This window comes from Pipra filicauda, unplaced genomic scaffold (assembly GCF_003945595.2).
Source record: "Pipra filicauda isolate LSUMZ 115617 unplaced genomic scaffold, ASM394559v2 scaffold170_size1570365_pilon, whole genome shotgun sequence".
NCBI classification, from domain to species: Eukaryota; Metazoa; Chordata; class Aves; order Passeriformes; family Pipridae; genus Pipra; species Pipra filicauda.
The window spans coordinates 276,862-301,868 of NW_024104218.1; the positions used below are offsets into that span (position 1 = coordinate 276,862).

Below are 25,007 nucleotides of genomic sequence, written 5' to 3' on the forward strand. Positions count from 1 at the left end.
TCCTCAGTCACTGCTCCACAGCAGGTCATCACTTGTTGGAGGAGAATGAGCTGTGCAGCAATTTCTGATGTGGGTAATGAACCTCTGAGTGATTTCAGGCAGTGAGGCTCTCAGAAAGCAGGAGGAGGGGATGAGATCCAGCCCTGTGCTGGGAAGGCTTTTACATGGAAAGAAAAGGCAGCTGTGAAGAGCCACCGGGCCCCGTCACTCACAAGCACATCATGGGGTCCATCAGCAAATAGCAAACTGTAATTTCCTGGAGGAGAACTGTTCTTGTTTCTGCCCTGCAGTTGTGTGAACCTAAGTTTGAAGATCCTCTTCATCAAAGGTGTGACACCCTACCTCGAGATCTGGGCTTTGCAGGTGGCAAATGCCATTTCACAAACAAACTGTACCAACTCATCCAGCTGGAAGAACACCACACTTGGTGGCCCCACAGTGGGATGCTAAATGCACCACACTGACCTCCTCACAAGCAGCACTGGAAATGTCACAAAGAGTATCCTTTTTCAATAGATGAGCCCCAGAAAAGCACTGGGCAATGTGAGTAAGGATGGACAGATGGCAGGTAAATCGTTTTGTTCTGCTGCATGCTTTGGATCAATGGAAGAACAATCATTTCAGAAATAAAACCTGCAAACTTCCCTTCCCAACGGCCCCAGCTTGGCAGGAACAACAAAATCATAAGCCACCTTTGCACGGTGGCCCCGCCCACTGGGATTCTCCACCGAGTGGGAAGGTGGGAAATGCACGAGAGGAACAGCAAGATTTCAATAAACATTTGAGAAACAGCTCCAACCAGAGCTGATACCCTTGGCCAGCTCACGTTAAACAAGAAGGAAGGCTGAGAAATGCTTTCATAGGAAACAAAAACTTCCAAGACTGGATGCCAAGCCTGCAGTGCCCCAGGCAGCATCCCAGTGTGAGCACAGGGACAGCATCACCTCTGGCTTGGGATAAGGCAGGAGAGATGGGTACAACCAAGATCCCAGGTCTTGTCCTGACAGAGAGAAGAGGTCTTTGAAAAACCCTAAAATCATCCAGGCTGACCACACACCCACCAAGTGTGGCCTCCTGTGTGCAACCAGCTCTGCAGCAGGGCCTGGCTGTCACTGAGAAGATACTTCCAATGCCATCTGCTCCCCCCTGGAACTCCTTGGAGAGAGGTGTTTGTTCATCAAACCTGAGGGAGTTCACATGTTTCTTAAGGCATCTCCTGGTTCTTGGGAGCATCAGCTTCACAGAGGAGAAGTCCCTGCCCCTTGGGCCGTGCTTCCCTCACAGAGATTGCCACTCACACAAGGCTTTAGGATACTTGAGGACGAAAAGTGAGGGAGGCGAAGTCATTCAACTTCTATTATTACAAAAGATGAAAAGCCAAAATTAAAGTCTTGCTGACAGCAATCAATGGTTCAGTAACGCCAGATGTTGTTTCACTCGAAGAAAACAGTGAAATAATATTTGAATAAACTCACAAGAAGGCGCAATTACCGATGAAAGCAGAGCCCAGGTGAGACTTCACACTCCCTCAACCCGCAGCTTCAGAGACACACGATGTGGGGATCAAACACCTCCTCCTCCCTGAAGACGAGGTGTCTCGGTGACTGAGAACGCAGCCACTTCCAGAGGCACGTATCCCATGTGGCACTTGGGTTTATTTCTGTCATGTTTGCAAAGGAGCTGGCAGCTGCAGCCTGGTCAGGGTCAGCAGCTGAGTATCCCAGCAGCCCCCGATAAGAAGTGATCCTCTGACCAGTGAAATCACTTGATGTGTGGAAGTAATTTGAATTTATGTAGCAGGAATGCAAATTCAACCCTGGGGCCATTCTCCTGTACGTGGCCCAGGAGCCTCCTGGCACACACGTGCTTCAGAGGTGAGTTACTCAAAAATAACAGCAAAACTAATTACTGGTCCCAGTGCACTAAAGCTTTTGTTACAGTTCAGAAGGAAAAGAAACAAAAAAGACTGATATAAAAAAAAACCCAGAGTGACTCATATTTGTCTTCTATTAAGAAAAGGCTGGCTAAGACAGATCTCCTGCATTCAGAGAAGGGAAAGGAAATGCCAGGCTCCATCTGTCCTTGTCTGGCAGCAGACACGCCGTGTCCATGGCAGGGGGGATGCTGGATGGGAGGAGGTGGATGCCAGGGCAGTATCCCAAGGGACTCTCCCAACCTCCCCAAGGTCCTCACACCACAGCTCTCCCAGCCCTGACTCACCTGCCTGGAGCTGGATACCCTATGATTTATAAAATACCAATGTGTAAAGAACTAGGAGAGTTTTGGGGAATGAGCCAGGCTTCTTACAAAGAGATGCACAGTGAAGGGGGTGGGCTATCACCAGTGCTGGTCCCTGCTCTCTGCTCCCAGACATGGCCCATCCAGGAGACAGCCCTGATTACTCAATGCTCTGAAAATCAACTTTGTTTTAGCAACAGGAGAAGGGTAAAACACAGACAGCTGATGTAAAACCCTGGAGAGCCAAGACTCCCAGCAGAGAAAGCAAATGGAGCAGAGAATGAGCATCACCTCAGGATACAGAACAACACCAGCACACTGCATCTTACCAAAGGATGAACTGCATCCCTGGCATGGACCCACCAGCTCCATCATCTCCCACCTCAGATGATGGGGATGGAGCACCCTGTGCTTGCACTCCCTGCTGAGCCACTCCTGGAAATGCACAGACACTGACTGCAGCATCCAAGGTTGGAGCCATGAAAATGCAGTTGGGCTGCAGAAAAAGAATAAAGTTTGCAACTAAGAGCTTAACAGGGATGATTCAGCTTCCCTGCTGCAAAGAGATGTCCCTATTTGCCAAGAGTTTCACCTTGGCTTGGAAAAGGACCATCAGCCAAAAGCATCAAAGTCACGTAATCTCACCATCAAAGCCCTGGCTCTGAGTAAGAGCAATATTTGGGTGTCCCCTCAAAGAGAGGGGCTGAGAGAGAATGGAAACTCCCCATGGCTTGCTTTATATATCCAGCAGCTCTATATATTTAGCTGGCTGCAAAGGGAAGCGTGTGGCTGTTGAGAACAATGATACCAGTTCCTGACACCGTGCCCCAGGAGAGAGCTGTTTACAGGAAAAAGCCTTTTGCCAGCCCGTGAGGAAGCGAGCAGATGGCTGAGAGCCCCCAGCAGACACCCACACACCCCCCGGCCACGCGGCAGCTGGAACACAACACCCCCAGCCCTGGCACAGCCCAACCCAGGGAAGGTTCAAAGCAGCGAGACCCTTTGCTCTTGGCATGAGAGGAGAGACCTTCACTGCAGCTCCAGATCCAGGCAGGGTGGGGAATTGGGGGCCCTGCACTGCTCCGGAGTTGCTGCAGGAGAACCAAAGGGTTGGGAGCTCCAGCAGCGCTGCCGACACGAGGTGACCTGAACTCCTGGAGTTTAACGGGGTCTTCAGCTCAAGCAGGAAAACACATGCCCTTGGCAGGAGAAGAGGCAGCAGCGTGGCAGCATTTCTACAGAGCCCAAACACGGGAATGTGAGGTGTTTGGTACCCAGCTCCCATTGCCCAGGTTGTGCATCCACCAACAGACAGACAGACGGACAGACTCCTTGAAGTACATTTACTCACAGAGGGACCTCCTCAAAGCCCATCTGCGGAGCAGCACGGGCAGGAAAACCATTGTGTGAAAGGCAAAGTAAGTGGAAAGGGAAAGGAAAACGCCTTTCACTCTTGTGAACAAAACAAAAGCTGCAAATGATTCAAAACGTGCCACAACATCCACTCTACAATCAGGGTCAGGGCGAGTCTTGCCCAGGAGCTGCTGCAAAGTGACAAAAGCTGCTTGATCCTGGCACTGCAGATGTTACTGTGGTTTACTACTGGGATAAAACTGCAGCCTCTTCTCTCCTGCTTGAGAAAACCACAGGGTGAAGAACCAGCCCGAGGCAGCAGTGCCAGTGGTGAGCCTGGCAGTGCCCTCACAGAGAGGGCAGGGGAGCACAGTGCTCCAGGGGATGGTCCCAGGGTCAGCTGGCATCATGGAACACTCCCATCAGGAGCATCACCCACGTGCTGCAGAAATAGAGCCATGGCCAGATCTGCAATGAGCTCGTTGACAGAGATCTGTGCCTCTCTCCCCTGTGCAGCTGCTGCCAACAGCCAACGAAGCCAGGTCATTTCACCTACACAAACCTTAGAGAGCCTCATCCCATAAAGCACAATACACCAAAACACACAAGGACTTTTTATAGCCCATAGATAATGTGCTGGCACAAGCACGAGGAGCTCGATACACCACACACCCGTGGGTGCAGAGTGGGGACAAGAAAGTCAGGACATCTCTCCCTCCAGCACTAATTGACAGTCTGATACCTCACCCAGGCTCAGCTATGGGACAGGAGGACACACACTAACTTGCATTACTATTTTCTCTCAAGTCTAAATACTGATAAAATATTAATTTTTTTATATATATAATTATTTAAATATTTTTCTATTAAAAGCTACTGCACCCAACACTTGTTTGTTTGAATGAAGGAGAAACCCAGCCTGTGAAAAGTCTGGCAGAAGTGCAAAGGAAGCATTTTTCTTGTGATTGACAAGATAAAGCCTCCCCATGATTGACAGGACAAAGGACTTTTGTTTTCAGTTGATAGGCAATGCAGTAATTTTCTTTAAATGGCATCTTTTCTCCCCAAGTCCTTCTGGAAAAAGCACAAACCGCAAACCAAACCCCAGTATTGAGCTGTATTGATCCCCTGCCCAAGCAAGGGGGCTGAACACCAATGACCATTGTGTTTTCCATGGTCCAGAGCCTGAAGAACCCAAGTAAATCAAATATCTGGGAGCCAACCCTGCTCCTGTAACAGACACAATCATTGTGCAAACGGGAACATCACACACCATTACACTCTGGGTTAGGAGAGCCTTCCTTGAAAGAAAATCCTGTTGCATCCCTGCCTTGCTTTCCTTTTTTTTTCCCCAAGCTTCCACCCTCACAGCAAAAATAAAATCAGTGCACACAAAGGTGTGTCACGGTGACAAATTTACACTGTGACACGTGCTACACTGATGGGCACCTTGCAGGGAATCAGGTTTAGCCCTTCTCGAGGAGCTGGGATGCTCCACGAGACAGGCAGGTCAGCTCAGTGCCTCCCCACAGCCACCACTGCCCGACCCATCGAGGCACCTCTGCCACCAGCATCGCTCCTTCAGCATCCCTCGTGATGAACAAGCCACGGGCTTGTGTTCAGCCCCCCAAACACCCACCTGACTAGCACAGGTGACTTCCTGCACCGAGATCTGCTACATCCAGTACATTCCCAACCCACATCCAAAACACCACAAACCCTAATTCCTCAGACACTTGCATGGAGATGGCCACATGGAGCAAGAAATTCATCCCCCGTGGTGTAACTCTTCCCCTCATGAGTAACCTTTGCTCATGCAGGGAAAGCTGTGAAATCAAAGGGCTGTTAAAAAGCTGATGTCACCCCCTTCATGTGACCTTCAAAGGGCTGATAAAAAGTGGGTGTGACCTCATTTACATGGAATTCCCGGCAGATATCCCAGTGGTACCTGCGGGTTGCACAGCACATAGTGAGCAAGACCTGAATAATTCATTTTGGGGGGATGCAGTGACAGCACAGTGGGAGGGAAGGAGAAGAAGACCCAAGCAAGGTTTGCTCTTGCTGTATCTCTGCAGAGTTCCCAGCTCTCACAAAAATCTAACCAGGCTAAATATACTTTTGTTTTTCATATGAAGAAAAAGTACGGTGTGAAAATAATGAAACGAATCTCAAAAAATTCCCTTCTCAGACAAAACTGTTAGCTTCATTTCAGCCAAAATTAGGAGCTTTTCCAGTAAATCGTTTGTTCAGAGAAATTTGCCCTGCTGTAACCAGCACTGCTACATCAGTAAGAAAGATGCTTTGCTATGTTGTGAGAGCATGGGGTGGTCCGTGCAGGGGACAGATCCTGGTACAGCTAATCCACACATCCCTGGTTTATGTCCAGTATTTGGGAATAACACACACCAAGTCATTTACCAGCATCCCAGAGACACCCCACCACATTCAACTGGAGGGATAAAGAAGACTGAGAAGTTGAGACAAACCCACTCAACTCTCAGAAGCCAAACCTGAGCATCACAACAAATATATAGGTGCAGGTTTGCCACAAAAATCACTGTATTAGGGTTCATTTTACTGAGTCACCATCCAGGCTGATCCCCACAAGAAGCAGAAAACAGCTTTGTCTGCCGGCAGCAAAAACCCAGCAAGGCAGAGGTAGGAACTGCACAATCAGCTTTGTGTGATACGATCACAGCTGTGCCCCAGATCCAGCCTTCTCCTTAAAAATAATAATAATCTATACACGAAAGGAACAGAAACATTATGCTTTGCCTATGAATAATGACCCAGGACACCGGGAAAAGAGACACCCACGCATGTTAAACGACGTGGTTGTGAGACCATCTCGCATCTGTTATCTGTCTTCGTCGCTTCTCATTTCTCCAGCTTTCCTGAGAAGTTCATACATATTTAAAAAGGCCAATAGCTCCATTACTCCTCACTTCTTATAATATTGGAAGATTAGAGTCCATAAGGGAGAGAAAAGAAAAGAAAGCATCACGGGGAAAATGTCATCATGGCACTGCTACATGATTTACCCCTAATCCTGTCTCTAACTTAATTGTTATTCCAAGGGGGGCTGGCAGGTGGAATGGGATGCCTGGCTCCAGGAATGTAAGGAAAGGGGATCTGGAGCAGGCACAAGGCTCAGGCTCTCCATGTGGCCAGCACGGATCTGCTCTCAATGTCCTCTTTGTTCTCCCAGCAGAATTAGGCTGGAAAACTATTAATTATGAACCAGAGCTGGCACACTCCCTTCACAGCAAGGAAGAGCCATCCCAGCCCTCTCTGTCGGTTTGAGATGCAACCAAAGTGGTGAGTGGCACCAGTGACTTTGAGGGGTTTGGGTGGTTTTTCCTTTTTTCTTTTTGCTTTTGCTGACAACCAAATTATTTGAGCAGGATTTCTTTTTTTTCTTAAGAGCAAGAGGGGGAAAAAAAATAAAATTGAATTTTCAGTTAGTTTGTGACTCAGAAGAGCAGGCACTGAGTTTCGGTAAATTCCCCTGTGAAGTCAGAGCTGTAACAGCTTCGTGCTCATACTTACCCTACAGGAGGGCTTGACTTCACTCTCTAATCCTGAACCCAGTGTAAAGACAGCCAAGGCCAGCAGAAATCTCATGCTCAGGCTTTGATCTGACCATAAACATTTTATCACCATTTCAAAGCCTGCTCAGGCACCCAAATCCAGCTCCCAGGGGATGGAGCAGCCCAGGCACCACTTTGCCTTTTAGCCACTGCTCCTGCTGCTGTCACCAAGTAGGATGAGCCTCAAGGATACCTCTGGAAAGGAGTCAAGGCAATGGCACTCCTTGGAAGTAGAGTGGCTGTGGGGCTGGAGGGACCCGCCGGGCACAGGGAGGGCCAAGAACAGCAGTGCCAAAAATCTTTCCCAAGCAGCAGCAGCAGCACCACTGACACCTTGCCCCCATCAGCCCATTGCTTCTGACACTATTTTATACACAGTTCAATATATTATTTGCTTCCTGCCCACACTGGGACAATCCAGTTCTGCGAAAGGTTGATGTTTATTTCTGTTTTCACCACTAAAAATATGGTAGGGAAAAATGAAATTACTGAAATGCCCCACAGGTTACCAACCCAGCAATGACTCCAGCCAAGGTGAGCATCGCTTCTATGGTGCACAAAAGCCCAAAACCTGATGTTTGTAAGGGAAAATCTCTAATCCTGCAACCCCCACAGTCCCAGTACTGCCCTAGCTCCATCCCCCCCACTGCAAACCACCCAGCTCTTTCCCAAGCTTTCAGTCCCTCATCTTATCCCAGCCATCAGCCCAGAAGTCCATATCCTTGATTACCAACTCTTTTTGCCTCATATTTATTCAGGAACCACAAAACTTCACAGCACAGCGACCAAAATATTAAAGCAATAAGTATCTGGATGTTTATATAAGTCTTAACATAAATATTTTGGTCACAAATCGGATTGATTTTTTTCCCCCCCAGCTTCTTGTCTCACTTAGACAATATTGATGTGGTGATATTTTCATGCTTTACAGGAACATTTTTTCCTGTCAGAAGGAAATGGATGAAGAAAATCAGCCCCAGCCACAAGCCACACCATGAGTACATACCTTTCCCAAAGGCTGAAGGAGAGCAATTTGATCATAGAATCATGGAATGGTTTGGGTTTGAAGGGAACTTTAAGCTTCATCTCATTCCAAACCCTCTGCTATGGACAGGGACTTCCACTAGACCAGGTTGCTCCAAGCCCACTTGTCACTGCTCAGGTGTTGCAAAGGACTCAAAATGACCAGTATTGAAGTCATCAACCTCAGTTTGTGCTGGAAATATCATGTATAAACCTTGCTTTTGGGGTTTCTGCTAGATGGGTGCTGGTTGTACAAAAGGAAGAGGCTTGAGGACACCCACAAGGCTCATGATGATGAAAATCAGGAAAGTTAATGGCACTACCAATGTCCTGCAGGACAGAGGGAGTTCCTCCACGGAGCTTCATCCTAACAAGTGGACACAAGATGACAACGGCAACACTGCCAAGGAGCTCCTCAAATCAATCTTCAGACCAAAAAAGCAGGAATTAAGGCAAAGCATGACCACTGTTACAGCAGGGTTGGTCTGGCTGCAGCACTCCTACCACTCGAGGAGGCCCCAGCATTGAATTCAGCAGGGTCAGCTCTTTTTTGACCGGGGAACAGCCAGCTGGAGCAGGGGGGGACAAAACCACTGATTGTCCATTAATTTTAAAGCTGTTCAAAAACTTATTGCTCCACCACTTGCTCATCCACACACAGCACGTGCAGCATTTTTCTCTCTGCCACGCTCCAGCAGCTCTTGTGTCTTTAGCAGCCGGGGTCCTAACACTGCTAACAGGGATTTAATTCGCTCTTGCTAATATTTTATCCGTGGTATTAGGTCATGTTTCCCTTTCCACTTGAAAGGCATCTTCAGCTTATTGGCAGCGGTGAAATTAATAGAGAAATCATTAGAAAGCATAAGGCTGGGGCCGTGCAAATCACACACCACAGAAGATTATTTCCAAACAATAAAATTAATTGGTGTCATCAGCCGCAGCAGAAACGCACAGAGAGAGCTCGCATTAAAAAACATGGAAGATTATTGACAGCCCGTGCCTCCTCATACATAAAACATTTGATGGCATAATTTTATTTTATTATTTTCTATGCATGAAGGCTTCCCCCTGCACGGAGCTGCGCAGGAGAATTGAAGCAGACAGCGAGACGCATCTGGGACAGCGACACCGCAGCGATACCCCGGCGGCTCCAGACTCAGAAATCAGCTGAAACCTGGTGGATTTGGTTGCGTGGCTTGAGGCACAATTAACCATGCTAATTTTTCAGCCCAGACCTAAATATACTGGCTTCTTTTGGACACCTGGGACACACAAACTTGTTGCTTCCACGGAGCAAATCCTGCAGCAAACTACACAGCCCTGGCACAGCCCACACTGAGCTCCCAAACCCTGAAGCAAAAACCCTCTTGATACTCCAAAGTACAGGTTTGTGTTCACATCATCTTCCTGGACATTCCCATCACACTGGGGGGTCTGGCCCCTTGGTGACACAAGCAAAAATAGAGGATTTTGGCCCTGGCTATGCTGTTTTCCCCCCAGTACTCAAAAATGGCTGAAAACCAGTAAACCTGAGAGAGGTAGATGTGAGGTGATCATCTGAGAAAAGCAGAGTAAATACTACAGTGCTGCCATCACCATGATGGTAAAAAAAAAAAAAAATAAAAAGATAACTATTAATTCCAAGTCTCCAGAAGGAGTGTGTGAACGTGTTTTGTTTTGGAAGAAAAAGAATAAATAGTAGCCTCAAGTCAGGATAATATTTATTCACATGCTTCACTTTGAAGTTGAGCCCTTGTTGACTTCACGTGGTGTGTGCACACACTAAGTCTCCTCGAGAAGAAGCTTTTCTGAAAACACAGCCCTGAGCAACAAGAGGAAGAAAAGAAACTGTTCAAAACCAGGTATTAATGGAGGAAAATAAATCTCATCACCAGGGGAATTACCACAGTCCCTCCAAAATACAAAAGGGGATTTAAATGGTTTTATTATTGCACCTTCTGCAGATGGTGCAGACCTGAAGAGCAACCTCTGAGTTCAGAGAACTGAATCTCATGGCAGGAAAAGCAAAGTGACAAACTTTAGCCCAGCTAATCTCCAAGATAAATCCCCATTCACTTCATTGCTGCCATAAAGAGGAATTTCTCTATGCTGCCATTTCTTCCTGACATCACTTGGATGCATTACCACACTTGGCATGAATACCTGGAGAGCTTTAGGCAGGGAAACGGGCAGGAGCAGAGACACATCAACAGGCAGAAACATGCTGGGGCTGGTGGCAGCAAAGCTCTGAGAGACACCACTACATCCAACACCCCCACGGGAAACTCCTTCCCAGCCCCACGGAGCAGGAGCTGCCTTACTGAGACAGGAGCTTGTCTCCAAGACATTTCTGCTTTCTGAAGTAACTCTGGGTATTTTCTTTCCTGCCAGTGATGGGGTGGCAGTTTCTGCCCCCAGCCTCGGCCCCCCCCAGCTCCTGATTTCAGGATCCAAACTTGAAAAAAAATCCTTGAGCACTGTGCAAACGTTTCAGCACAGGTTTGCTCAGCACATACCAAGGAGCAGGAAAGCAAACAGCCCTGCCTTCCCCAAACAGAAGCACTATAAGGGGCATGCTGCAAAGAGCCATCATTCAGCTTCTTCCTTTCCCCATCAAAACAGGGAACATTTTTTTCCCAAAAAAATTCCAAGCACGCCACAGATAATCATCAGTACCAAAGTCCCTCTTTCATTTCACCCACTGCATTGCCCAGAACAAAAACACAAGGGGAGGAAAGTCTCCCTCTACATATCTTGCATCTCTTATCTCCCTCTCCCTGGGTCCTCTAACTGGTTCCCTGAACACGTGGGTAATGCAGGATGCTAAATTACCCCAATACCCTTAATGAACACGACTGGGTAATGTCTCTTATCTGACCTTTCTTTTAGTTGGGTCACTCATATTTATAGTCATGCTTCATTTTCCCTTAAGTGTGCCCTGGTTACAGCATTTACTCATTTATGTTTCAGAGGAGAATAGGGATTTAATGGACCTAGAAATAGAATGGAGGAAAACCACAAAAGTCTAAAGATCTGCTTGTTCTCCAGACAGCTTACACCAACAGGAACTTGCTGCGATTAATTTTAATCGATTCTTACCTCTTTACAAGCCTTTCTGTGGCAAGACAGAGCTGCGAGAGCATCTGGGAAGAGTAGAGTGCCTGAAGTTAAATGTTTTTGGGGTGTTTTACACTCTTGTAACCCGGGGTGCAAACAGCAGTGCCTGCTGCAGCTCATGGTGTGACTTCACAGAAGCCAACAGCTCCTGGCACAGCTTTTTGAAAGCCAAGTTTTGCTCTCTCCAGCAAGATCACCTGCCACCCCAAGTGGCAGCATCCTGTCTTAGTTGCTCCCAAAGCTTTCAGCACTGCCCTTTCCCTGTTTTTTGAAGGTCGCTCTCACTGTGTAAACACAAAGCCCAAAGCTGAGCATTCCTGACCACTGACCATCATCCCTCCCTGCTGTGTGCCCAGTCTCTCCTTCACCTAATCCAGGGCATGTGCTCTTAACATTTCCCTGCTTTTCAAATTCTTCTCCTCTCAAGGTTAAAACTGATGAGCTGCCAAAGCAGTGCAAGAAGGTGGTGAAGGTTCAGGCTCTATTGCTCCTCTGAAGGATAACTGCTCTTCTGTGAGCCATTGAGCAAGAAGAGGTACATTAAAATCACAGATCCATAGAATCATTTAGGTTGGAAAAGACCCCTAAGATCATCAGGACCAACCATTAATCTAACACTGCCAAGCCCACCACTAAAGGAAGAAGGTAGGGGATGTTCAAAGCACTCCTGCAAGGGGCAGTTAAACTTCTTTATGTGTCAAAACCAGCTGTGGAGGTGGGAGAGGTGCCCACAGCCCCAGAGGGCATGGCTGTTATCACACCACGACTGTCCCCTCCCCTGCCCAGCCTGGTCATCAGCCCCTGTCCCACACAGGGGCTGCCAGCAGGGCAGTCATGGGGCTGAATTTTGGTTCCCTATCAGCAGAACTGATCCAGCAAGGCCAACTGGGATCCAGCCAAATGTCTCTGCAGCCCACAGTCTATCCTGCAGGGAGGATTCCTGGGGGATTTTATCATAAAGGAGGAGACTTCATAGTAGCCAAAACCACCAGTGCCTCAGGCCAGCCTAGTCCCCATGTCCTTTGCTGGAGAACATCCTATGCACAGTCCCAGGGAAAACCACCTCTCTCCATCCCATCCCTGCTCCCCTCTCCAGCTCCCAGCCTGCAAACAGGGGAACGAGGGAAACCCAGACAGGAGCAACCTGTAATTTCCCAGCACAAATCTGCTTAGCAGACCCACCACAAGGGCTTTGGAATCAGGGGATGTTCCAAAACTGCCCAGTCTCCAGCGTTATGAATAAAACCTCCTCTCTGGCACTTTTCTTAAAGCCTCAGTCCTGCAAACCTTGCAATTACTTGCTAACCGAGTTTTCAGCTCTATTTTTCAAGTTTTCAGTCCCTTGCAACTGCAGAAAAAGCCCGAAGCATTACACAAGTGCTCCCTACTCACTTAAAAAAAGGCCTCTAGAAACAACCCTATATAGTGCTGTTTTTAAAACAAATAACTCACTTTGAAAGCACCTAAGCCATACACCCTGAATTCTCTGCAGCCTCAACAGATGACTGCACAGGAGTCTTGCTGCAAGCCCATGCACCCAGCCAGGCAGGAGAACACCCATGCAGAGCCAGGAAGCCCCTTCCTCAAGGGACAGCTCTCGTGAGAAAGCAAAGGATGTGACCACATACAGACAAAGAACCACCACAAACATCCCTGTTCCATACAGGATTCAGGGCTTGACCTCCCCAGAATCCTCAGCCCCACAATCCTCCTACAAACCCTTCCCTGAGCTACCAGCTGAGCTGCTCCTCCGAGCCTTGCACCCACGGCCATCCCTGCCTGTCCCAGTTTACCCCCCAAAAATTGCATCTGGCAGCTCATCAGGAAAAACAGCACTGAAAAAAACCAGCAGGACCCCAGCAAGCGAGAGTTAACCCTTTATCCTCCCTCAAATCCCTCACTGTCTTCCCTTTCCCATCTCCTGTTGGCATTTGGGATCTCCAGCCAATGGAATAACCACCATGTCCCAGTTTGCCCGGGACAGGAGGAGAAGTTGTGATCCAGGGACGGGCTGAGCGCGGCCGGCGCTGATGGCGAGACGGCAGCCAGGGGAAACCTCACCAGTGCACAAATGGAATTCGCCAAGAGGCATTTTAAGAGTCGATTCTTCACACTCCAGTAATTAGAACAATATTATGAAATAAAGAGGGGAGGGGGAGGGCGGGTGGCAGTGCTCACACTGAGACTTGGCTGACGGAGGAAACGGGTTGAGCAAACACCCAGAGTCAAGTGAGGCCCCAAGGCAAGAGTCCTTCACGGGGCTCCCCACAGGCTGGACTTAAACCAAAAGTTTATCTGCTTCCCGACTCCACGTTTTTCTATGCATGCATGTTTTTAAATAAATTTAAAATTTAGATCAAATATGGGCTATAATGACCCTGACCCAACTGCCTTCTGTACCTCAAACACACCACCAAGGTCAATGTTTTGGGTTTTTTTCTGCCACCAGGTCAATACATTCAATTCAAGGTCCTGCTACAGACTCACCTAGTGAGTAATAAATCTCTGTGCATGATCTAAGACATCATTAAAGTCTAATCCCCTTAAGCACTCAGTCCCAAAAATTCAAATTCTCACACTGGAGCTGTCATCTAGGGCTAAAAAAAAAAAAATGTCACAACACCTCAAATTGTTGCATCAGCTGAAAATGCTTAAAGCCATCTTTTCTAATATAATGGGATGAAACACCCCTGCCTGAAAAAAAGAAATAGAACCAAACCTACATGCTGGTGGATCCATCTCTAACAGCCCCCTGGCCACTGGAGCAGCCTCTCCAGCAGTATCCCACACTGGTGTGCCCAGCGCAGAGCCCTGCACAGCCAGCTTCGCCATGGGATTTCGGATTTCCATGAGCAGAAAATTCATTTTTAAAGAAAATCTAATTTGCTGTGAAAATCTAGCTCCTGCAAAGGCAGCCTGGGAGCAGAACTGATGTGTGGGGTTCAAGACAGACCGACACTGTACAATGGTTACTCAGATCTGCTGAAAGTGGGACTCAGTCAGTTCAACTCACATCTGCAGCGAACTGTGATCTCAGCCCCGCTTCTGGAGCACAGAGGTCCCTTTGATAAATCTCTGTGTACAGGGACTAAAGCACTATTTCCGCATGAAAGAAATATATTCAATTTTTTCAATAATCTTTACAGTCCACTGGCTTGGAAGACCGAGTTCCTCTCTCCCATCAGAGAGCTGTTGCACTCCATCAGGCTCAGGTGCTGGGACAGGGAGTGCGATGCTCTGAGCCCACTGTCTCACACCCTGGCTCTCCAAGCACTTATTTAAATCAATCTCCAGTTGTTTTGTCTTTTGTACGTGCCCAGAGAAGATCAGGATGTCACAGGAACACCCTTGAGATCACACATGGAGCTTACACCCAAAAATCCCCTCAGGACCCCCAGCAAACTGCTGGACCTGATTGATATGTCACTTCCAAGCCATTTGCACTTTGCCCCTTCCCCTGAAGTATTAACCACTTTTCCCGAAACTTCAGTCACAGGCTGTGAAATCCCCACCATCTGTCAGCCAGGGAGACATCACCACCACCACTCCATCAGCCTCTCCCACACAAGCCTTGCTCATCACGAGGAATGACTGCAAACATTTGCCAAGTCCACGCCGGCTCAAAAATTCCTAAAATCACAAACAAGAGGCCTGGAATAAGAATCCCTGACAAATGCCGTGTGTCCACATCATTAGCTTTACCCAGGGTGCATTAAGGCTGCTTTCCTGCTACCATGATTATACTTTAATACCTAATTAGTAGGAAGGGAATGATGTCAAAGAGGGGAATGTCTCACTTACACACACACCATTAAGACTGAGGGTGTAAATGAAGTATCTGCAGCAGCACCATCTGAGGCTCATTAACTGGAGCAGCCAAGCACTGAGGGCAAGTGAGGGATATGGAAGAGCCCATCCTGCTCCAGATATGGAAGACAGTGCAGCCACCTCCCCTCCCCTCCTCTGCCAGGTTTGGAGCCAGGAAAGGAAAAACGTGCCAGAGCTGGAATACACAAAGGTATCAGCATGCCCCTTTTTCCAACAGGAAACTGATACCAAAGATACCCTTGCAGATGGTTTGCAGACACGATGCTCATTCCAGCCTCACCTGGAATGTCTGGAGAGGGGCTTTTCAAAACCTGTTCACAGCAAATTGTTCCTGCCCAGCCCTGTGATCCCATGTTATCACCTGGTTTCTTGTGTACTGTGCCCAGCACAGCCCCTTCACACACACACAGACCAACCTAACACCCTGCAGCTCCAGGGGATTTCCTGAATTTTCTATCCTTTCTATCCTCACCAGGTTTTCCACCCTCTCTACCCCTCATGTGTGCACACCCATTGCCCACACCCATCCTGCAGCGGGCAGGTGGGAAGAATCATGAAGGTTTAGGGATTTTTTTAAGAAGTATTTAATTTCTGAAGGAAAAAGAGGAAAGAAAAAAAAAAAAGCCCTATCTGGAAGCCTTCCAAGAACAAACAAGCAGCCCATTCTGAGAGCCAGTGGAACAAAATAGTCCGAGATGCTTTTTCCTTTCCCCTTTAACTTTCCCCCGCGAAGAAGTGTGGGAGGGAGATGAGGAACCTTCCCATCACCCCTAAACAAGGCAGACCTGGTTTCTAAAGCTGTCCCTGCTGTCACAGTCTCAGCAACCTGGAGTGTCTCCAAATAAAGGAAGACTTGAGTGAGAAACAGGGGTGCAAACAGCAAACCTCACCAAAACCACACTTCACTCTAACACAGAGGTTTCAACACATTTTTGTTTGTACTGTTTATTTACTGTGAAACACGAACGTTTCTCTTCCAATAAGCAACTTTCTAGAAAGTACCTATCTGGAAGGATCAGAGAGGGACCCAGAGCTGGCTGACCACAGTCCATCTACCTCTGAGCACCCCAATCCCAGGGATGGGGCATGGGACACCCAGGCTCCTCCTGGTATTGTGTTGAGGTGTGATATTTCAATGTGACAACTTGTACCAACTCACCTCTGCTCCAAGAGAAAGCACCATTTCCTACAGAAGCATTTCCCCCCTCATTGTTCTTTACCCTGTTTCATAGGGAAGATGTTGTGCAAAAGGAGTCTGAGCACTGGGGGTTGTGGAGTTCAGCCATCCCAGTACTTTCAGGCTGAATTTCACTTTCTGCCTGTTCTGCTACACCACTGTTAACACCCACGTGTTAATCTGTTTCGAGAAATGTTAATTATTATTTATAACCAAAGCGTTTGGCCCTGGGACAGTCTCACATCAGACGCTGCAGTTCCAGGAGGCTGAGAAATAACTGGAAGATTTTAATGAAGAAATACAAGAGCTCATTATAGAATAAAAAAATTCCTTTTATTCCAAGAGTCCCTTAAGTGATATTAGCTGGGATGTATTTCCTTCCTTTCCCAAAGCACATGATGCTGAACAGTTAAGCTCAAGTGATGAGAGCTGCACTTAGAGCACCAAGACATACAAAGACTGGCTTTGCCTGCTGACATCTTGCACTCACAATAGTGCTCACTGTATCATTAAGTCTCAAATGCCCAATGACATAATAAAGGAAAAACATCTCAAGGGGTTCAAATGAAACCACAGGTTTTTTAAACAATGGCCAAACAATGCTGGATCACCCCAAAAAAAAGCCTGGCATCTCCCCTCTCCCCTTTTTGGAGACATGGAGTTGTAGGTGTTTTAACACTCACAGGTTTTTCAAAGTGGAAAAAAAGATCCTTCTCTCTCCCTCATCTTGTCTAAAATTACTGCAAGGAGAGCAAGGAGGCAAATCAAGAAGGTACAAGAAAATCAATTTCATACACATTAAGGATATGCATTTATCCATGTCCTGATCAATACCTCTGATTCCTTGCATGTTAAAACACTTCCATCACTGCTTAAGGCCCAACAGCAGAATTCTCCCATCCCAGCTACGGGAGTTATGAAAGATCCTGCCCATACTTGTTTGATCTGAAACATAATACCCCTTAATGTGACCCCTTGGAAAAATACTGGGGAAAGCAGCCAAGAAGGGAGGGAAAAAAAAAAAAGGTAAAAAAAAAAAAGCAAAGCTTCCCAGAATGAACATTTCTGGCTCTTTCAGTTCCACTGAGAAGCTGCACATCTATAAACAGTCCGGATTTTTAAGTAGGGGAGAGAGGAAGGGGGAAAAGCAGAGAGAACTTGCCACAGCACAACTAAAAGCTGCTCCTGCAGGGAATACCACCAGCACTGGTGTCCAGCTCCTGCTCCAGCCCAGAAGGCAGAGCTGGGATGTGGCACTTCCATCTGCTCCAGCATGCCCATGCCCAGTGGGACAGGAGGTGACAACAGGGACAGAGGTGCTCCCACCTGCCCACCTGGGTACAGCCCAGGAGTTTCACAGAGGCTCTGCCCTTATGATGGAGTAAAAGATTAACTGTGTTTCATCAGCAGCTTGTTGCCCATGCCCAATTTAAGGCCGTGGTGCTGCTACTGACCCCCCCCCCCCCGGACCACCACAAAATTAACTGCCACAGGAAACAGGGAAGATCCACAGTCCACCAGATATTCCAGGACAATACTCAGAGCAGGGAAAAATTTCCAGGATTTGGAGCCTAAAAATGTACATTACAGAGGAGAGGCACCACCACATCCCTCACAGCAAACATCACCCCAGGAATGGTCCCGTGCACGGTGCTACACAGCACAAAGCACTGCCTGGTGCACACTTGACTGGCCCCAGAGATCTCTAACTCACATGCTTGTGTTTTAGGGAAGTTCAGCATCAGGGTTTCCTGTCCACACTTGCAGTGTTCCAGCTGAAAACAGCTGCTGGACATACTGCAGGTGCCAACACAGCCCTCCACGAGCCACGGTTGATGCACCGAGGACGGAAGGACCTTCATCCCCAATTCCAGAAGACAAGCAGTTCCCAAGCCCAAATGAACCCTCAAGCTGGCAAAGGGATGGAAGAACAAACCCAGCCCATGCTGCTCCAGCCTGCTTTTGCCATTTGTAGCATTCATCCCAACATCCAGGTCTCCAGTACAATTCCAGCAAGGTCATTTAAAACACAGGCGGCCAAACACCCGCTGACCTCAGAGCACAAAAGGGAGCAAACATCACCCACAGCTCCTGCGAGCAACTGGGGAGTTAATCATCAACTGGCTGCAGTGATGTCCCTGCACAGGCATGCAGGGCTGCCTTCCCCACACTCTCCTACACTTCCTGGAGCTGGGAAGGACTGCAGCACCCAAAGGCTCTGGGAAAAACCCTGTGGGCAGCACTGGGGTACTGATGTTGTACGTGAATTTTCAGCCGTGGCGAGGCTGGGGAAGGCAAGGGGTTAAGTGGGTTTCTTCCACACAGTAACACACATAAGTCTCTTTGCAGGCCAGTTACTCTACTGCTCCCTCAGGAATTAAAATAAATAAATAGAATACACACACCCTTCTTTTGGAGAATTCCTCTCGCTTCCCTCCCCACCTGCCCTGTGCCAGTGATATGGCAATTAGAGCCGTTCTCAGCTGCCATGGGATCCCTCTCAGCACACATCCAGTGCCACAGAGCAGACAGCTGAGGAGCTGGCACAGCGGGCCACAACATGGGAAGCTCTGTCCAGCTGCCTGGGCCTCTGGAGACTGTAAAAAAAGGGATAGTCTCTGGCCACGGCACAGCAGAGCTGGGATGGGACGTCAAGCTCAGCTGCCAAGCACTCCTGTCTTCTCCCAGGTACTGTTGCTTTGTGCACTCAGTGGTGGATAAAAAACCCACACTGCTTTTAATATGCCCTTGGCTCCAAGAGGTCAGAAAAAACCCTGAAAAGTCAAAATGGGAGAAAGGAGCTGCTCCAACCGCCAGCAGGTTGGGCTGGCACTGGGCTCGCTGTGTTACACCAGCCATTCACCTAAGAGCTTTGCCATTTTCAACTACCTATATTAATTCATATAAATCTCCCCCTTTCTCTGCTCAAACTGGGTTAAAAAAGCACCCTTAAAAAGACTGCTGCAGGCATAGTGACTTGTACATGACATTAGAGACGATGGAGGGAGGGGAATTCTCAGCAGAGAAACGGAGAGAAACACAAACCACCAACTCTCGGTTATTAATCCCTTAAATAATTCTGACAATGCTCCCCACCCTCCTGTCTGAAACCAAGCAGAAAATAGAGTTTTCTGACGCTCTGTCAAGAGGGTGGGGTGTGGGGAGGTGTGTCAGAGAGGGACAGGAGGATGTAGCAGTGGCTCTACCACTCTGTCCCCATGGCTGGTGACAGGGGACATCTCACTTTTGAGATTCACCAGCCATGGTGCTGGTGATGAATCAGGGGACAAATCTGCAACAGCATCCAGTGAGGACAGCCTGGATCCCCCCAGGGCTTTCCAAGAGTGATCCACACCAGCTCACTGGCAGGAGGAAGGGGACACCTTTACACTAAAAAATACTCTGAATATATGGAGTAATTACTCTGAATTTATCAAAGGCACCATCACTTTAACTCTGATTTAACTCCCACCTACAAGGCAGCTCTTGGCACAGCTGCTGGAGCGTGCCAGGTTCAAGGCCACCCTCCCCACCACCCACATCTCCTCCCAGGCACTTCAGACACACAAGATAAGCCACGAAGGAGCCCTGCACCAGCCACCCACGAGTCACACACCAGCAAACCTCAGAGGGTTCAGCTGAGAGGGAGGATTGATCCAGATGCCCCTCCTGTGCTCTGCTCAAGCTCTGAGGTGGGAGCAGCTCTGCCCAGGCTCTGGACCAGAACTGGAATGGAAAACACTACTTTAACCTCAGCATCTCCTCATCTTTCAGCTGACCAGTGAGCCACTTCCCTTTTTCATTTTTAGAACAGCAGCACTTCATACCCAGAGTCAGGGGAGGGAAGACTTCTATCTTGGCAAAAAAAAAAAAAAAAAAAAAAAGCCTTTTTCAAACACTACAAGAACTTCAACAGGAATTCAGGACAATTAAATCCAAGTGAGGAGAGCAGAGAGGAGCGGGAGGCTAATAAATGACACGCTCCACAGGTTTATGAATATTTGAACTATATTTCTTTAAAAAAAAATAGTACATTACTGCAAGTTATTTAAAATGAGTAACTCCCTTTAATGAACCTTGGTACGATCATGCTGACTAATAGAGTAATAAAGAGTTTAATCCATATTTATGTACATTTTATGTCATCACAGTTGGTGCCAATAAATTAGCAAGTCCAATAAGAGTTTGATTTTATACCATCACTGCTATTAAATGTGCAAAAACACACTGTACATGAGCACTAGCTTTTCATTTTATTTCATTTCTTTTTTCAGGAGATAGGCTGTGCTAGCAGAGACTGGGTACAGCAACCCTGCAGGGGATCCCCGTGCTTGTTCCTGCAAGATCAGACCCTATTTAGGGGTGAGGCAATAAAAACAGGGAGTTTATTCCTCGGAGCACTGCACACTGTGCTGCTTCTGCAGCCTGCAGCAGGGACACAGCCATGGAGAAACACTTCTGCAAGTGCCACTGGTGATTATGGAGAGCTCCGAGCCACTTTAAAGTGATCAAATTAAAAGAAATAAATGAATTAAGAGTCAACTGGTAGAAAACAATATAACTCTATTCTTTTAAGCTGTCTTAAAGGGGCACAGATAGAAACACAAGCATCAGCACCTCAGGTCGCTTTCAGAAACCTCTGTCATGAAACACAGCATGGCCCTTGTCACACCAGGATTGCTTAATTCACTGGACATTGGGAAAAAAAAGGGCTGTGAGCAATTTAAACTGGCCTTTTGACCCCCCTGGGTAACTGGGAAACACTGCAGATGAGATTACATGGAACATGACGTGTGTTTTTGGAAAAAGCCTGCACGCTCCAGTTACCCAACCTCCCACCAAGGCAGAGATGGAGCTCTTCAGCTCCACGGGGATTTTGGCTGGACAAGCCCACATGGTTCACCATCCCATTTCACCAGCTGTTATCCTGGTGACAGTTAAGGAATAACTTCCCAGGCTTAAAACTCAAGGAAGTAGCAAAACCAGAGATAAATCCTCACGCTCCTGGACTCGAGCAGCCCCAAAACACACTTGCTCTCCCCATCAACCCTACGGCAGCTCCTCCTTGCTGAAGCCCCACCTCAGAAGCCAAATGGAGTGATGGCTTACTCAGAATACTCAGATCACTCAGAATAACAGCTGGTCAAGGCAAGACTGAGGGTTCTGATTTTTCTTTCTCTTCTAAAGCACCAGTGGTTTTCTTACACCAAGAAACCCCGAAGATTCCAAAGGACAAGCCCTTTATGTAAGAGGTTGGCACCACAGAAACGCAAGTCCCCGCCCTCCTACTCAGTAATTACACTGCACCAAACCCAAAAACTGCTAGTAATTGCTGTCCCACTGCCCCTTGGGTTTGGAGGAGGGAAAATAACTATTTCAGTGGCATCCAGAAAGGAAACACCCAACACCACTCCAACCAAGGCTTCTCTGCAATTAAACGCTCGACTGTTACTGGGCTCTGCTCAGAAACGTCTCCTACACGGTGTAAGTGTCTTGTAACCCAAAAACACTGTTTTTCTAAGGAATTCATAGCTCCAGGAAGAATTTTTTGTGTGTGAAGTCTGTGTTTGGCCAGTGGGAAAGTGGATTAGAGACTCCCTCTGCTCTCGCTGTGACTCAAAATTGAAAGGAGCTTGGGTCAACAGCAGATTTTTCCCTGTTTATTTGCTTTGCCACTGTTGAACGCAGATCTGAGGATAATGTGGGAATGAAAGGTGGCAAAGACAATGGGAATGTTTTGACAGGCTTCCAGAGGGATTTAGGGTGGTGCAGACCCGAACAGCTGATACCTCCACCAAACTGATTTAAAAAAAAAGAGTTTTTTGTATACAAAGTCTGTGCTTCCCACATTTTACATGGTTGACTAAGGATGATGCACATGAAAATAAGCAAGATCCAGGCAATAAAGTACATTTGGATTTCTCGGAAGTTTATGACACGTTTCTTTCCCAAGTCTCATAAAAAAAACTAAACTGTCATGAGGTGAGAGGGAATGGCAAATCACCTCCCTTTCCCAAGTAACAAACCTGAACCTTCCCCACAAAAAAGCGAACAGGAGGAGGGAGTAGCTGTTCCCTAACCACACCAGAAAGGAAACCAAACTGTGCTCATCAGCTGACATGTTCCAGCAGTGTTTAACACCAGGCTCTATTAACAGGCATCACAGGCAATTTGAAACAGCACAAAGCAAGAGACAATGTGACAATAAAGCAGCATTTTAATTAGCAGCAGTCCTTTCCCTGGCCCAAAAGGTTCCTTCTGTGCATTCATATTCCCAGAACAACAAAAGCCTTCTTGTATTTCATAAATCAAAAAAACTCATAAAACAAGGCCCTGCAATTGCACATTCCAGATAATGGTCCAGAAATAAATTAGGCAATAAATATCAAATAATATATCCCCATCAGCAGTGAAAATCTACTCTTTGGATAATCAGAAGGGAAGATGCCTTCCAGCAGCTTATGCCTGGTAACTCGAAACAGGTAAAACAATAGAGAACTTTAATAAATCTTTTAACACCTTTTCTGCTGAAAAATATAGCAATTGTCCTGTGTAATAGCTTCCCTGAGCCCAGTATCCATCAGCCCTGATGCAGTTGGTGTCAAAGCCAAGGAATCAGAACAAGAGCCACTTGTCAAAATCAGGCAGAGCTTTCCTCCCTTGCAGCTGGGTCTTGTTCAGAATCTGGTGCCAGCCATCACTTACAGCAAAACACATTTTTGAGAAACTCAGGGCACTCATTTCACCCTGGCATCAAACCCCCTGACCCCCACAGACACTCACTGGCCACATGACAAAATTGATGGTGACTTCAGCAAAGCTATTTTGCTGTGCAGAGGTGGCAGCAGCTGGGGAAGGACTGTGAGAGGTCTGGACCCTGGGAAAGGTCTAATTCCTCCTCCCCAAAAAAAGACATTTTTCATGTACTTTAGAGTCTGATCCCAGAGACACTGTAATCTAAAGCAGAACGCTTGAAGGTTTGATCTCCCTTCACTGAGGACACAGCAGAATCCACTCCTAAATACACCACGAGCAGGGGGAACAGGTGCTCAATCCTTGGGTTAAGGGTGCAGAAGCTTCTCAGAAAACCACAAAACCTTCATATTTTCATCCAAAAGCAGCAGCACAGGCCCAGAGGACCAGCAGTGCCAGAAGCATCACTTCCCAGGAGCTCAGGAGTAACTCTTACCTTTCCGAAATCCCGCACATCGAAGAGGTCGAAGGGATCAAACAAATCGCTGTTCCTTAACCCAAATTTGTCGTGACACACCTTCAGGAAGGTTCGGATGTTCTTCAGACAGAGAAACTGGGGAAAACAAAAGAGAAAAGGGGGGGGGGGGAACGTGAGCAGGACACAGGCACAAATTGCAACTGATATTTACTGAGTTAAATTCACGTGCAAGACAAGTTAACAGGGACTTAGAAACTTGCACTGGAAAGCCAGGCACGAGTTTATTTGTTGTTGCTGAAGATGTCAGACTCAGGGTGCCCTGTGAGGGCTCCTGTGTTCTCAGCTGCACAGCAGAAACAAAACACCCTTTTGAAAAACAAATTTCTCACAAGGTAACATCGCAGAAGGGCTGGAGAACTCAGGCCAGGACACTTCCCTTTAAAGGCTGAAGAAAAATATAAATTACAGTTGATGTTCTACAGAAGGCCAGTGTTGAACTTTTAACCACTTCCAGCATGATTGCGTCTGGTTCCCTACAGAAGGGGCACATGTTACAGCCTGGAGAAGAGAAGGCTCTGAGGAGACCTTAAGAGCCCCTTCCAGTTCCTAAAGGGGCCAGAGAGGGACTTTGGACAAGGGGGAATGGCTTCACACTGCCAGGTGGCAGGGTTGGATAGGATATTGGGAAGGAAATCTTCCCTGTGAGGGTGAGGCTCTGGCACAGGTTGCCCAGAGAAGCTGTGGCTGCCCCATCCCTGGAAGTGTTCCAAGACAGGTTGGACCTGGTTTAGTGGGGAAGGGTCCCTGCCCATAGCAGGGGCTGGAATTGGATTATCTATAAGGTCCCTTCCAACTCCAACCATTCCCTGATTCTATGACTCTGCTACAACACCCCTTGTGTGTAGTGTTGTACATCCACACACATGCACACACACATCCCTAAAAGAGACTGGGACATTGAAAATCTGTTTTTTTGCTTTGGGGTATGAAACAACTGACAATTTATTCGAGTACCATTTGCTCCCTGACCCTCACACCTCCCAGATGCTGAAGGTACCATAAACACCAACAGACTGACAAAAAACACAAACCAGCCACATCCAGCCCATGCCAGTCCTGAGGCTCAGCCATGGGAGCTGCTCCTGACCCAACCCCGATCCTGTCCCCAAGACCAGAGACTGTTTCCACAAAGCTTTGCTCATCTTTAACCTTGGCCCATTTGAAGAAGCAGAAGCCTCAGCCCTCCAGGGACCACCCTTGATTATTCAGGGAGGTCAACTGGCAGAGCAACGTTATCCTTCTCTTTCAAGAAAATCCTGTCTTTGGCTACAGCAATAATTGGTTGTTTATTTGGGAGCATCAGGGATTCTGAGGTCTGGGGACTCCAGTCTCGCTCCAGTGGTGCTGCCTGGCAGCAGGGGCTAAGAGGAAAATAATAAAAATCTGCTTCATTTCTGCAGCTGCATCACCTCCATCCTTCATCAGGATGGGCTGACTGCTGAGCCAGCCA

General features: G+C 47.6%; 1 protein-coding gene and 1 long non-coding RNA gene across 8 annotated transcripts in view; both read right to left on the reverse strand.

Annotated features, from left to right (window-relative positions):
* VAV2 (vav guanine nucleotide exchange factor 2) overlaps window positions 1-25,007 on the reverse strand; it is a 132,794-nt gene that overhangs the window by 77,916 nt on the left and 29,871 nt on the right. For all 7 annotated transcript variants that reach the window (XM_039379600.1, XM_039379599.1, XM_039379598.1 and 4 more), the window contains exon 2: window positions 23,516-23,632. In XM_039379600.1, the coding sequence (XP_039235534.1) occupies window positions 23,516-23,632 (117 nt within the window). The remainder of the gene's footprint in view (window positions 1-23,515; window positions 23,633-25,007) is intronic.
* Window positions 9,908-11,382, reverse strand: LOC120322938. Its single transcript, XR_005562930.1, has 2 exons — window positions 11,304-11,382; window positions 9,908-10,026 (listed from the first exon to the last, which is right to left on the reverse strand). It is a non-coding gene; the product is annotated as an uncharacterized LOC120322938 (long non-coding RNA).